Here is a 15271-nt window from a genome sequence, read left to right on the forward strand (position 1 = left end):
AACTGCATTTATTGTGCATCAATCACTGAACATAAAGCCATATATACAAACTGTATGAAAATATCTTTGTCATGATTACTTGGTACAGACACAACAGAGCTCAGATCAACACACTGAGAATCAGTCTGTTTCCATTGTGGTATTTCTTTAACACATATCAACAAAAACATCAACACTTGCCGATACACATTACAAAGTAGGTAGGTAGATAGGTGTGTGAAAGCATTCAGAACTGGAGACAATGTTTACATATTATAAATCATTCATTCTCATAATCAAAAAGTCTATGCAACACAGGAATTGGACTTCTGATTGAATCATTTCAGTAATGAGTTATTTCACACACCACTTTCTGTCGAAAAAAACAACAGTATTATTAAGTAAATCAGAACCTTGGATTCCTGTGGTATCAGAAAATGCCAAAATTTATTTCATCCTTTTGTTTGTTTTGATAGAAAATTTGTTAAAATGTCATAGTGAAATGACTTAAATTGCACTCTAATGACACAAAGACACAAAACAAATCAAGATGCACATCATTCGACATCAGTGGGATGAAGGCACAGTTTCAAACATAGGACACAAGCTGCTGGTTTTCATGTAGCGCTTCGCTGTCCCTGCACTATGTGACAGCCCTAGTCTATAGAACGGTATGAAGACTAAGAAATAACTTGGGGGCATCTTATTCCCACCTTTTTACAGTATATAGCAAAGGCAGATAACTCTCACAGCAGCACGTGGACAAGGGCAGGTAACTCTAACTACACAGCAGCATATTTCAGCATATCCAGCAAGTCCAGTGAACAAACCTGGGGAGAAATTATTATTTTTCAGCATTTTCATGAACAGATTATTTTGTTCAAAAACATCCCTGTCCCCCTGTAAGAATATCAAATGGTCAACCCCTGATAGTGTTTATTAACTCCTGTGTAACACTCCAAATTCCGTGTCAACAGCGCTTCAACTTCTGGGTCGCCAATATCATCTGGAATTTATCACAGAAATACAAACATGGATTGCACATTGGTTCTTGTTCATATTATTATCAGGTGACTATAACAGAGAACACTATTACACACTTGGCCAGCCAATACGTACATATAGTTGTAGAAAGCTGGTTCATAACGTCATGTCAAGCGATGCCAAACAACTGTGACTAATGCTGTGTACCAGTCTATGAACTTCAGAAAAACTGCATCTTGCAAATGGTTGACTCAGGACAAGGAAACTCTGGGTGCATCTGACTTGACAGAGGAAATTGATAAACAACATTTGACATGGGCATATTCCAGAAGAACATTTTATTTGACATGGGTATATTCTAGAACTTTTATTTGACATGGGCATGTTCCAGAGGAACATTTGATTTGACATGGGTATATTCTAGAACTTTTATTTGACATGGGCATGTTCCAGAGGAACATTTGATTTGACATGGGTATATTCTAGAGGAACATTTGATTTGACATGGGTATATTCCAGAGGAACAATTAATTTGACATGGGCATATTCCAGAGGAACATTTTAATTGACATGGGCATATTCTAGAGGAACATTTGATTTGACATGTCATTGTCAAGAGACACAATTAATTTGACATGGGCACATTCTAGAGGAACAATTAATTTGACATGGGCATACTCTAGAGGAACATTCGATTTGACATGTCATTGTCAAGAGAAACAATTAATTTGACATGGGCACATTCTAGAGGAACATTTGATTTGACATGGATATATTTCCAGAAATATACACATGGTTTGGCATAACTCCAAACTACTTAATCAGTACTTCTATATAGTGTTAAATTATTGTTATCATTTGCAAAGACCCATGCATCTATGATGGTCTAATTCCTAGTTAACTTGTGTTAGTAGTACAGTAAATGTCCTATGATACCTTGTACAAATCAAAAACACCCATTTTCCAGGTTCTCCAGTTTTGGACTCTGCAACAACTCACCTCTGTCAGCAAAGGGATTGTTTTATGTAATTTTATACTTGATGACATCTGATCTACATCAATAAATTTCCACTTGTGGATTCAGTTTCAAGAAATATGCTATTTCAGTTCATAGCAGCATGATGCAGATTTTCCAAAGTTGACCAGTCGGCGTCATGGGAAGTGATTAATTGCACTTAGAAAGATCACACCTCATAAACCAGTGTTTGCACTCATGTTTATAAACAATCGCTTCATTCAAGCTGTACAAAAATATCTCAAATTGGCTTATAAAGGTCTATTAAACACAAATAATTATTGGATTAACAGCTTTTCATACACATCAATACATCCTAAAATGAATCAATTTGTTCTTTTTCCCAAAACTCTAACATACCAACTCTACAGATCAATCATTTATGTTCAAATGAATAAACATTATACAAAATATACAATATCATATTTTATTATTGTTGCAAGACTATCAGTTGTGAAAACGTCAATGTGTAAAAACCCATTTTGGCTTTGATTTGAATGCATAGAATATTGATAATGCAATATCCACCAACAACAGCATGCATACATTGGTGATTTAGATCCATGGCAAGATTTTATTCTGCTCATTCTTCAAAAACTTTGGATTAAACCAGTCGTAAACGCTTTCACTGTTTCACACTTTTTGCAAAGTACTCATAAACTGAATGGTTTCTTCCTGACAAATAAAGATCAATATCATTTCAGAACAATTAGAACAGACATGTAATATCTAGTCATCAAAACTCAGCAGACATTGTTAATAACGGTAATACATCTTCCCGAGGCAAAGGCGTTAACTGACTATATAAGTCCAGTTTTCACCCTTGCTGAAACTAGCCTGGAATTGTGGAGTTATGTTTTGGCTTGATGAATGAGTCCAATGCATAGTCCAATCAAAATCTTGTAACCAACTAGACATCCGGTTTGCAAACAACATGGATTTCAAAATGCAGATTTTGGTTGATTGGAGGATTTGCAAAGCATGTGTTCCGTCAACTGGGCATCAACAGACATTTAGCAAATCTTTTCATGTTTTTAATGAATGAGCTCAAGTGATTTGATCTTGATTATCGATCAGATCATCTTCACTGGGCGCCACTATTTTGTTTGAAGTAAACGCAAGTGATATGAGAGGTGGAAGCTGATTGGTCAATAGGATGGACATAGAAGGGACATAACTCATAATAGCCACTGGTGGCTCTACAATTGAGCCTAGATATTCTGACCTAGTTCGGCATGGGTGGAAAATGGACTTTTATAGTCAGTTAACTCCCTTGCCTCGGGGAGATGACGGTAATACTGTAGGACTTATCTTGGTTTCAGGGAACCTTTTGAAAGACATCATTATTTTGTTTAATTATAGGCTTGTTGTTTATCAACACAACATTACACAACAATAAGTGAGTGAGTGAGTGAGTGAGTGAGCCTTGAACAGTATTCCAATCATAACACAGCATGTCAGTTTTACACAGGAGAGCCCGAAGTGACACAGGTCTAAGATGTTTCCCACATTAGTTGGTACTGGTCTGACGCTCCAAGGGACATAATCAAGATGATTGTAGGAGTTAAACCCACAACCATCAGATCCTGGTATGCCAAAGGGACATTACTCTGCACAGCAAATTGTGGTTCCTTAGACAAGTGGGTCATCTGTAAACCCAACACAACAATAACAGGTGGTTTGGTAGCCTAGTGGTCAAAGCGCTCACTCATCATGCCAAAGACTGGGGTTCGATTCCCCATGATTACAATGGATGAAGCCCATTTCTGCTGCAATATTAATAAAAGTTGGTGAAACCATACTCACTCACTAACTCACAACACTAAACACATCACAATCAAATTTACAGCAATGATATATACATATAATATATACCGTATTTGACGTAATAAGCGCTCTGAAAGGCGTCCATGGCTAATATTTGCTAATATATTGGCTGGTGAACAATCCCAATTGGCAGCCCTTCGGATTGATCAATGTTGACAAGACCTATTTATTTGTTTATAATACACACTGGTGTACATATGCACCCTAAATTACGGGCAATTAAATTCTGGAGAAATATGTTTTGTATCATTTCAGGCTGTCAGCATAAACCACGAAATTTGCAATCTTTCAACTCCACTAAATTTTGTTTTTTTCCACCAAAATGATATTCTAATAAGAGCCCCCAATTTCTAAATTTAAGAGCGCCCTGGGAGCTTATTACGTTGAATACAGTACGTCTAAACATAGTGACTACTCCACTTTGGGGATATTTTTATAAATTCATGATACAGATAACTGATTCTCATACTATACCAAGTATATATTTAAATATATGACACAACTGAATATCCCTATCTAAAGCTGAATAGTATATATATAAATACCCTGTCTCAGTTTGTCTCGACTGCACAAACAACCAATCACATTACATGACATTAACATATAGAACCACTGTGGACGCAATCCTTCAACCGAGGGATTTTGGAATATTGAAACCTTTGTTTATCAAGACATATTTACAATGAATAACTGTCTAGTCAGTATCATAAACCCATGGCACAAGAGGTTGACTTCCACACTCTGTCCTGTCACTTTCAGACAAATATATCAAAACATTTTAAGCAAAATAAAAGGTGAAAGTCAAGGTTGATTATTTTAATGGGATTTTTCTAACACTAAAATATACTCCTCAAAAGATGTTAAGGACCACTCAATTCTTACATTTTACTATAGTTAATCTATAACTATAACTAAAGTAATATTAAAGAAGTGGTGATCCTTAACATATTTAGAGTAGTATACTATCACTTTTAACTTGATTTTCTTGCTGGGCTGCAAATGAAAATGCTGATATAAATAGGTAAAGCAATATATTTATCCTATAATGTTTGGCATTAAGACTTGCATAGTAAGTTGTGATAAACTATTATTTCCTATTGGAAATAGCAGCATTGTTAATGACGAACCCTGCATGGGGCTAATTGATTTATTTCAGTCATATCAAATGTCTTCTCCTTTATACAAAAAAATTGTGACCTAAAAAAATATTTTTTGTTAATATCAGACAAAGGGTCCCTAACTATTTAACCTCTTTCTTTGGGATTAATAACCGCAAAAAAACAGTTTGAATGTGTTTCCATGGAAATGGCATGGATCTGTTAGTAGGTGAATCAATGATATATTGAAACAATACAACATGCCCAGAATCAGAAATATTTTGGTGAAGTACCAGATCCTGTCTGTTAATTATCCATAAAGAGGGCCCCCTGTCCTGCAGACTGGCCCTAAATATGGCGAAGTATCACCAACATACATACAAACAGTAAACACACAGTGATCATGTAGAAGGAGCAGGTGTGGGGTAGGTAGGATCTGAATGTCCATTTTGTAACTGAAACTGGCAGGTTGTGACACACATCAAGACAATAGACAGCCATGACTCGTATTAGCTGCTATGCGTAATCCACTTACATACTTACATACATTACAATAGACTACACTGGGTTTATACCTAGGATTCAGGATTTGTTTGTTGTTTAACGCCGCACTTGGCAATATTCCAGCTATATGTTGGTGGCCTGTAAATAATCAAGTCTGGACCAGACAATCCAGTGATTGACGGCATGAACACCGATCCATGCAATTGAGATATGATGACACGCATCAAACAAGTCAGCGAGCCTGACTACCTGATCTGTTAGTCGCCTCTTACAACAAGAATAGTCGCCTTTTACGGCAAACATGGGTTGCTGAAGATCTTGACAGGTCACAGGATTCAGGAATTCAAGAGGTGTGGTGTGGTGTGGTGTGGTGTGGTGTGTGTGTGCTATCAGAAATTGAGGTGAAGTATATTATATCAGATTGAAATAAGATCTCAGTGGTTGAGATTGACTTTAAAATTTCAGAATGTGATGTATAAAATGTTTATTATACCACGGCTTCAGTCAAGCACCTTGTAGACTACCCCTACCCACACTTTGCCAAAACCTAAGTCTCATTCACTTTATGAATATGACCAGCAAAATCTCAAACAGTTGATTTAGGTTATATTTCAGACTTAAGTACTTTTTAGTGAATACTGCCCCAGGAACTGAAGTTTAAGGTGTCAGATTTAAAACATCAAAGTTTGAAATAGCAGTTCCAATATTTGAGTTGAGAAATGTAAGCAAACACAAACAGGATACTCTAGCACTAAACATCGTCACACAAACAATAAGCAACGTTACAGAGATATGACATCAAATTATCCAAAAAAAGAACACACAAACTGCAGTATTATTTGAGCACTATCACAGACACATGAACCCATCAGATCTATGGTAAAGTGTAGCAAATGCCAAACTTGAGTGGTCATGATAATAAGAGAGAAAATAAACAAACACTGTGGAAAGATAAACATAACATCATTATGTACAACACCACATACAGCGGCCATGTTGGAAAGTCACTATAGCAACTAAGGCCAAAATTGAAAATTCAAGTCCAACATTGAGAATTGAAATAATTAATCTTGTAAATAGCATGTTTCCACAAAAAAGTCAACCTCATTTTTTGGTTGTGTCATATACAAAACTGATAGCAAAGGTCAGAATAGGCAGATCCAGAGGGGGTCCAGGGGGTCCGGACCCCCCATCTTTTGAAAACCAAATGTAGTCAGACAAAGGTCCTTGGAGATCCTGATGACGAAATGGAAAATCTGTATATCTTTGAACACATTCTGGAATATCCAAAACCAGGTATTTACTGGGAACCTTGTCTGCAATTGCATTAATTTTTTTCTAGATTTTATTTTAAATATTTCTTCTTGACATTTCACAAATTTCAAGGGAATTAAGTTTGACCAAGCATTTATTCATGGACACTGCTATATTCAAGGTCAGCATTTATTCAAGAATTTAGAGTAATCAATATCATTTGGGGATATCCCAGTGATAATTTAACCACGAGACATCTCTCATACATTATGCCACTGGATCGGATGAGGTACTAGTACATAACACTTATATAATGCTTGGAGTGTTGATAAAAAATGATTAGTATGAACTGTATAAAACAAACACAATATCTAAAAAAAGAGAGAGCAAGGACTCGAATATAAAATAACTATTATGGCCAAAGATTGGTTGTCAGGCTAGATAAACACAACAAAAACTGGACAAAATAACATTATGGCTTGTGGCATGTCAACATTAAATTCAAAAAATAAATAACAGGTGTTTGGAAATATATAACTGTTGTGTCGTGAGCCAACTCGTCGACTTGTTGAAGGATTGAAAGAACAGGGTAGCGTAATATTTGTGAACATCACATGGATCATAAGGCTTTGTAAGGCAACAATGTATGACCTCCATCAACACACAACATTCAAACAACATCATCCACAGAATCTCTTTCATGTTTTCTACATTCAAAACTGAATTTCTATACGAATAAAGTTCTAAAATCATTCTCAGCTAGTAAATGCCACGCTGTAATGCATTCAAAAACTGGCCCTAAAAATATATTAAAATGTATTCAGCATTTAGTAAACAAATCTACCAATCTAAACAAATATTTTATAGGTTTTTAAATATGTTATCTTATTGCTGTCATATCCTACATATCATCATATTAAAAACGATTCAAACGCATCCCGAATTGAGCTCTAAAATACTTCTGGAAAAATGGTCTCAATATTGTACATTTTCATAATGTGACCCTCATATGCAAGATCTTGTACATTATAGGCACTGGGTTTTGGAAAGGTACAATACGAAGATCCTGACTGAAATCTTAAAATGTATGTTGCTGGGCGTTTATTTTCTTGCACACAATGCACAAAGTAATTATTGTTGTATGAACTTCAGTATGTCTGTCTCCTTGAGGCTAAGGCTGTCTGGTATATGGTCCCTACCAAACAGAGGGAGTGTTGTCCTGTGACCATGGTGCTGATAAATGCTGTGGATGTCTCCTATCTCAATAAAATCAGATCTTAGTTCTCGCTATCCCTAAACAAAGATCTGAGGACATCCCATTACAGGTCACGTCAGAACGACCTTTCACAAATTTTGACCGACCAATGAAATGACTGACAAGAAATCGACATTAGCCAATCAGAAAGCAGCTTTCTTGAGCTTTACGACACTAGTTTCAAACTGGGGACTACACTTCAAAACATATTTTGTCGTATTCTCGCTTAAAAAAATTAAAACTGATAAGAAGAACATTCTGGAATTTCTTATAGATGGCCTAGATTGTTTGGATAAAATCATAAAACCTGTAACTGTCGTTCGGAATACCCCCTGTTAAATATTTCGTGGTTGCATGATTAGAAAACACATTCCGACTGTCACTTTCATGATCTGGTAAGCGACACTCTGATTGGTTGGATGAAAGGTTGTTCTGACGTGAGCCTTAATGGGATGTCCTCAGATCTTTGTTTAGCGGGTAGCAAGAACTAAGATCTGGGCCAACTTGCACAAAGCGATCTTAGCTCTAAGATGATCTTAACTCCCATACTTTAGCATAGGCTTACAATAGTCTTAGCGCTAAGATCACTTTGTGCAAGTGGGACCGGGTTTTATTGAGATTGTGGTTGTCTCCAGCCACAACATGTTGCCCTGATCCATGGTCCATGGTCCACTTGCAGGTGTGTGTGATCAACTGAGGTCCAGCAGGGTTCCCATGACAACATGTTCCCGCGTCCCCATCAATACATCCTCAAACTGGTTCCCTGTGCATGAATCAGTACAATCCTGACCTGCAGAGAAAATGTAAAGTATGTTTATGAAAAGTAATTTACATATTTACTAAAGAGATGGATATTTCAGATTCCCCAAAACTTAACCAGTCTTCTATCTCAACTGATATCATAACAAACAGGGAAATTACGCAGTCCTTGAAAAGTGACACTTTTGATACAGTTGTGAATTTCTTTGCATGTGAAAGGTAAATATTTGAACATCCTTGCTTGTAACTCCGACCCTGGAATGATAACATCCCATCCCCCAAGCAAGTCTAGATTTCTCCAGTTTCTGAGAATCGCTTTCTTCGGACTCCTTTCTATAACATATTTGAGGACAATTTAACCAAACACATTGTAATCTTTTTATATTTGAGAGACATAATGATACACTACTGGCCATCATACCAAGGTGTTTCCAGAGGAAGCCCAGAGTTCCACAGCGGATGATGTCCATGGCAACATGTGGAGTGAGCGTGTTCCGCAGATTAAACAGGCGACCCATTGCCTTGTTGGTGAGGAACTGGAAGTCCGAGACACTCTGGTGGCATGTACCCCTGTGGGACACACGATAGCATTGTAAATATACACTGTCAATTGCGAATACTCTGTCTAGATTATCTGCCGAAACAGATTCCATTTGACCGAAGGGGCAAAATAGCTGTGAAAATTGTATGAATGGGTCACTGAAAATCAGTGATGACACCAGGTGTTCATGAAAATGGCAGACTTGTCCTGCCCTTACGGTAGCACCCGCCATTCACAAATAAAAATAAATAAATCAAGTATTAAAAAAATAAATTCAGAAATACATACCAATCAGGACAAATAAATGTGAGATTTAAAAGACAGAACTTGTTGAATCTGCTCTGCGTGATGTTCTTTGCTCAATGTGACATGCTACACTCCATGTGACCTATGACACTACATGTGACCTGCTATGGTCACTATGACACATGATATTACCTGCTAAACCCCCAATACCCAAAACACTCTATGACCCACCATGTGACCTGCTACTCTGTGTGACCTTGACCTCTATGTGATGTGTGACCCTCAATGTGACCTGCTACAATGTGACCCTTGACCTTTACATCTGTGACCCTCTGAGACCACTGACCGTGTATGTGACCTTGACCTTCTATTCCACACATGAACCTCAACCCTCCAAATCACACATTAACCTCCATGTAAGCTGGTGTTCTGCACTCTATGCAACCAATGATAAACTTGATGTGACCTGTTACTCTCAATGTGACCCTTGACACTCCACATGACCTGGTAAACTCTATGTGACTTATTACTCTCAAGTCATTGCATGGCTGAGTTAATGCTGATGCAACATTAAGTTTTGACTCACTCACTATTACTCTCCATGTGACCCATGACCCCTCAAGTACCTGTAAAAGTCAATGCGACCTGCTACACATGATGTGACGTGTTACTCTCTATGTGACCTTGAACCTCTAAGTGACCCTTGAACTTCTTTGTGACCTGTTACTCTCTATGTGACCTTGAATCTCTAAGTGACCCTTGAACTTCTTTGTGACCTGTTACTCTCTATGTGACCTTGAACCTCTAAGTGACCCTTGAACGTCTTTGTGACCTGTTACTCTCTATGTGACCTTGAACCTCTAAGTGACCCTTGAACTTCTATGCGACCTGTTACACTTACTTTATTGTCAACATCTGCCTCTCCACATTGTCGGCCTTCAGCCTCATCATCTGCTGCACGTTCTTCCTCCACTGGAACGTCTCCATGTTGAGCATCAGGATGGGCTGACTCACGGTCTTGTACACCTTGTCATCTAAGGGGTGCATCCACCCGTCCAGCACCACACCAGCTCTGTACACAACATGTTGCAAGGAATACAGTGGATGGACAAATACAGCAAATAGACTCAAAAGAAAGCTGGAGTGCCTTTGCGTACTGTGCATAGAGATTCAGGTTATTTTTCAGCAACATCTCAGCAGCAAAGTAGAGATAATTTATGGATAACAACTTCTTTATTTACTGTAAAGACTACATTTCAGTATAGATCCTTGAGGCCTTGCTTGACAACGGTATAAAGATCTATACCGAAACCTTGACTTTACAGTAAATAAAGAAGTTGTTATCCATAAATTATCTCTACTTGTCATTCGTCAACTTCTAAGTAAAGCCTATCAAACAATTTAATCTCAGCAGCAGGCAAAGCATGTAAGAAATCTCACATCTAAGTTCTCGCTACCGCTAAACAAAGATCTGAGGACATCCCATTACGGGTCTCTAAGATCCGATTTGAATGAGATTAGGCATGTAAGCAAATCTCAAGCCGCTTCACCAGTAGCCGATAGCGTGAGCTTCAAGCTCTCAATAGAGTACAGAGTAACACAAATCCAGCCCAGTAATGATGGACGGTAAGGCCTAAAAAAATAAAAGAATTGGTTCTCAGGCAATGACCTTTGCAAATTACACAGTAATTTTGGCGGTAGGTAGGTTGGTTTTTTTGCATGTTCAACCTAGTATGTAACCAATTTAACAGTTGTGTACCATCAAACTGGGAAAGGGCCTCCCTACATAAACAAGCATACAGGGAAGTAACTGCGTGCTATATAGAATCCAAATTTTGTTAAGTATTAGTATTTTTTTTTTAATTTTGAAAAATGAAATACAATGTGCGATGGACTTTATGATGTTGCGAGCAGTACCTGAGAACCAGGACTATGAGCAAATAAATGAGTTCGGAAACTGCTTACTTAAACCTCTCATCATCAGCCAGTGCACAGACACAGGTGGCGCCACCAAACGAGTGACCAATGATGGAAGCCTGTGTGATGTCCATGGTGTCCTGAAGGAAATACATAATCATTAGTAAAACATTGTAAATCAGTAGTAAAACATTGTAAATCATTAGTAAAACATTGTAAATCATTAGTAAAACATTGTAAATCAGTAGTGAAACATTGTAAATCAGTAGTAAAACATTTGTAAAACATTTGTTAATCACCCCGGAACAAATATAGGTGTTGCCAAATCATGCTACCGCATATCATTGGGTGTGTCTTGACCGAATCTCCGGTAGATTCAAAGAAAACGTGTGTACAGCTGACTGCTGTGTCCGGCTTAGTTTACGAGAAAATACACAAGGTAATCTTAATCCCTTGATATAAAACAATGCCTAGCAGAACAAAAAATACAATTTAAACGGTTAATCAACATGTCTGGTGATTTTTTATCTCAAATTTTGAATTTGTACTGACCCGTTCGTTTGCCGGACTTCGCTAAAGGGGTACGGTGTATATTTTTTTTCTGCGCTTGGTATTCAAATTTTATTTTCCAAAATATTGAATCGGCTAGAGGGAGGTGCGCATTATACATGGGTGTGCACTATACTCAAGAAAATACGGTAGTTACAACCAAATCATTCAAAACGTGACTGACGGACTGAATGTTGTTCTACACCACAGTCAACAATATATCACCTATGAATACACAATGCCATTTAGAAAGTGGTCAAATGTAACACTTTCTTAGAAAAGTACAGATTCTAGTACTTTTTTGGGTCGTGTCCTGTCCGTCCATACTCAACCCCAAAAAGTACTAGAATCTGTACTTTACTATGAAAGTGTTATCCCAAACATAACATTTGTCATATATCACTGCTGTCTGTAAATAATTGAGTCTGGACCATAGCATGGCCATTTGAAATATGTATATCTATCAAAATAATTACATCTATAGCTGCTTAGATCTGCATCACTTCAACAAGATATTATCGAAAAAATGTGAATCAATTAATCCATGTATCAATTTATTAGTCCATCCCTGTGAATCATGTTGGATGACCAAGGTGATAGTAGAAGCACAGTACTGAATCATTCAACTACAATTCACTATACTTATATAAACAACAGACCATATTTTCAAAAGATCATCTTTAAATATTGTGTTCATCTTCTACTTTGTCAAATGTCAAACAGCCATATGGTTTTGAAAATAAAAAATAATTTTAAACCTTTTCATGGATATTTAAGAAAATATGGAATCTCAGTTGTAAACCTGTAAATATATCCTTACCCCTTTCTTATGTTTGCATGTATACCCAGGATACAGTAAGACAGTGTATTGATTTCAGCAATCAGAGCACATATAGTACAATGTGCAATAATGTGTCACACAATATGCTATTGATCAGGTATCAATAAGGACTACAATACTCTCCTATTTCACCCATACTGTGTGTTAAGATACTGGGCTCCGGGATCAATACTTCTGCCTCTTTATAACACACAGGGTCTTTCACTTTACCTAATGAGCTGTGTATCTCACAATGACATTAACATAAGAAATAGGGCTGATTACTCTTTCATGGAAATTATTTTTTTTGGAAATATCGTTTTATGGTCTTGACATTGTCAACTACACAGCTCCACCTTAGATTTGATATGTGAAGATTTGCCAAGATATTAGGTTAATAGCTCCTTTTATTATTATTCAGAATAATATTTTGTAGTCTTTGAGTTTGAAAGGCATTTAGAAGTGATACACATAAGGATGAGAATTTATGCATGTCAACTTCAGTATTATAAGGAACACAATGTTTTGGAGTATATACTTACTCCTTCATCGGGTGAATCATTCACCTGATGAAGGAGTAAGTATATTTTCCGAAATGTGAATATTCACCTGATGAAGGAGTAAGTATATACTCTGAAACGTGAATATTCACCTTATGAAGGAGTAGGTATATATTCCAAAATGTGAATATTCACCTGGTGAAGGAGTAGGTATATACTCCGAAACGTGAATATTCACCTGAAGGAGTAAGTATATATTCCGAAATGTGAATATTCACCTTGTGAAGGAGTAGGTATATACTCCGAAACGTGAATATTCACCTGGTGAAGGAGTAGGTACATACTCCAAAACGTTGTGTTCCTCATAATAAAAAAGTTGACATCCATAAATTCTCTTTCTTATTTTTTATACATCAATTGAAACATGTACCATATTTCTGTAGACATATGTTGATTGTGTATATTTTTTATCATAACATATTTTCATTCTGTTTGGGGATCATTTTGCAGATCAAATTGATCAATGAAGATCTTGTTAATTCTTTTCTTCAAAGTTCAAAATATGGAAACTGGAAGCCAATCTGTAAACATGGTAAACCAAATTGAAATAGGCAGGCTCACTATAAAACATGAGAAGTTTCTGGTGCATTCTAATATTGACCTTGAAGTGACTTGTATTGATGATAATTCCCAGGGAGTTGTACAGCGGTTTGCCATCATTCAGATCCTTGAGGATGTCCAACACACGGCTACACTCTCTCGCTCTTTGGTGAACCTGTAACATTGAAATAACATGTCGATGGTACATCCAAACTGACTGATCATTCCACGATATCAGGGTTGTTTTACTACTTGACATTCTGAAATCACACAATATATTCAGAATTTCTTGTTTTCAGTCTACCAGGCCGAACCGACTCCTTCATTCAAATGTTGCCCTAGTGTCAAAAACTAATGTTACTCTTGCATGAAACATTTAAATCAGGTTCAAGAAAATTTCATGAAATCAAATCTCAAAATATATATTAAAAGAAGGATCTATGATGAACATAAACTAAATGTCACTAGAGATATCAAATAGTGAGTGAGTGAGTTTAGTTTAACGCCACTTTTAACAGTATTCCAGTTATATCGCGGCGTGTCAGCTTAATGTGAGAGGAAAGCCAGAAGTGATGCAGATCTCAGACGTTTACCACTTCGGTGAAACCCACGAGCACGGGTATGGTGCTGACAAACCTAGAAACATAATCGGGGCGAACAGGGATTCGAACCCACAATCATAGGTTTCTGGCGTGCCCAAGGGACGCAACTCTGCACAGCGAATCGCGGCGCCTTAGACGACTGGGCCACCCGTGCCCCCTGATATTAAATAGACTTCTTCTCATCTGCGTCTCTTAAACATTTTAAATAACATGTCTTTATATACTACTTAAAAGAAGTTAAAGAACAACTGATTTTGTTCATGTGACTATAGTTAATCTGTCATTGCTATGGGTATTGCAAACACATCTTCTATTTGTAGGTGTACTTTAACTTTAGTAGAAACATTTCTGTCATTCAATTAATCTAATAACTTTTCTTTTTTTTTCCACCATGTATTGCTATACATGTATTTCTAAAGTACATCAAAACCAACCCTGCGGTCAATCGATACCTCACATTATTCTATTACAAAATACTACAGTTTCTGTAAGTAAACCTCTGTGGTACTATTAGGTTACAACTAGCTACATATCACTCAAAAGATCGGCATATTTGTTGATCAAATTACCACAAGATGGAACATGAAACTAAGGCTGATGCTGTCTGTTTAGATGCCTGGTTGTGGTGTGGATTATGTGAAGTTTCCAAGTAGCTTTTGTCCACGTGAGGTATTGTGACAGCACTAATTGAAATGATTAAAGATAGTCACATGGTAAGCATGATCTTGTAGTCCCCTGTCAACCTCAGAACTGAATATGATTAGGATAATTAACTCCTAACACATACCTTCAAACACCTTACACAGCTAGTTGCTAATCATT

At 37.0% G+C, this 15271-nt stretch overlaps 1 protein-coding gene across 1 annotated transcript in view; it reads right to left on the minus strand.

The window, feature by feature from the left end:
- LOC139472360 (platelet-activating factor acetylhydrolase-like) overlaps positions 1-15271 on the minus strand; it is a 50405-nt gene continuing 35134 nt past the window's right edge. Inside the window, exons 5-9 of the mRNA XM_071254831.1 lie at positions 13909-14022; positions 11427-11518; positions 10363-10533; positions 9096-9244; positions 1-8705 (exon numbers count right to left, since the gene is read on the minus strand). Coding sequence (XP_071110932.1) covers positions 8605-8705; positions 9096-9244; positions 10363-10533; positions 11427-11518; positions 13909-14022 — 627 coding nt within the window. The 3' untranslated portion in view covers positions 1-8604. The remainder of the gene's footprint in view (positions 8706-9095; positions 9245-10362; positions 10534-11426; positions 11519-13908; positions 14023-15271) is intronic.

This window comes from Haliotis cracherodii, unplaced genomic scaffold (assembly GCF_022045235.1).
Source record: "Haliotis cracherodii isolate W230 unplaced genomic scaffold, xgHalCrac1.p SCAF_1, whole genome shotgun sequence".
NCBI classification, from domain to species: Eukaryota; Metazoa; Mollusca; class Gastropoda; order Lepetellida; family Haliotidae; genus Haliotis; species Haliotis cracherodii.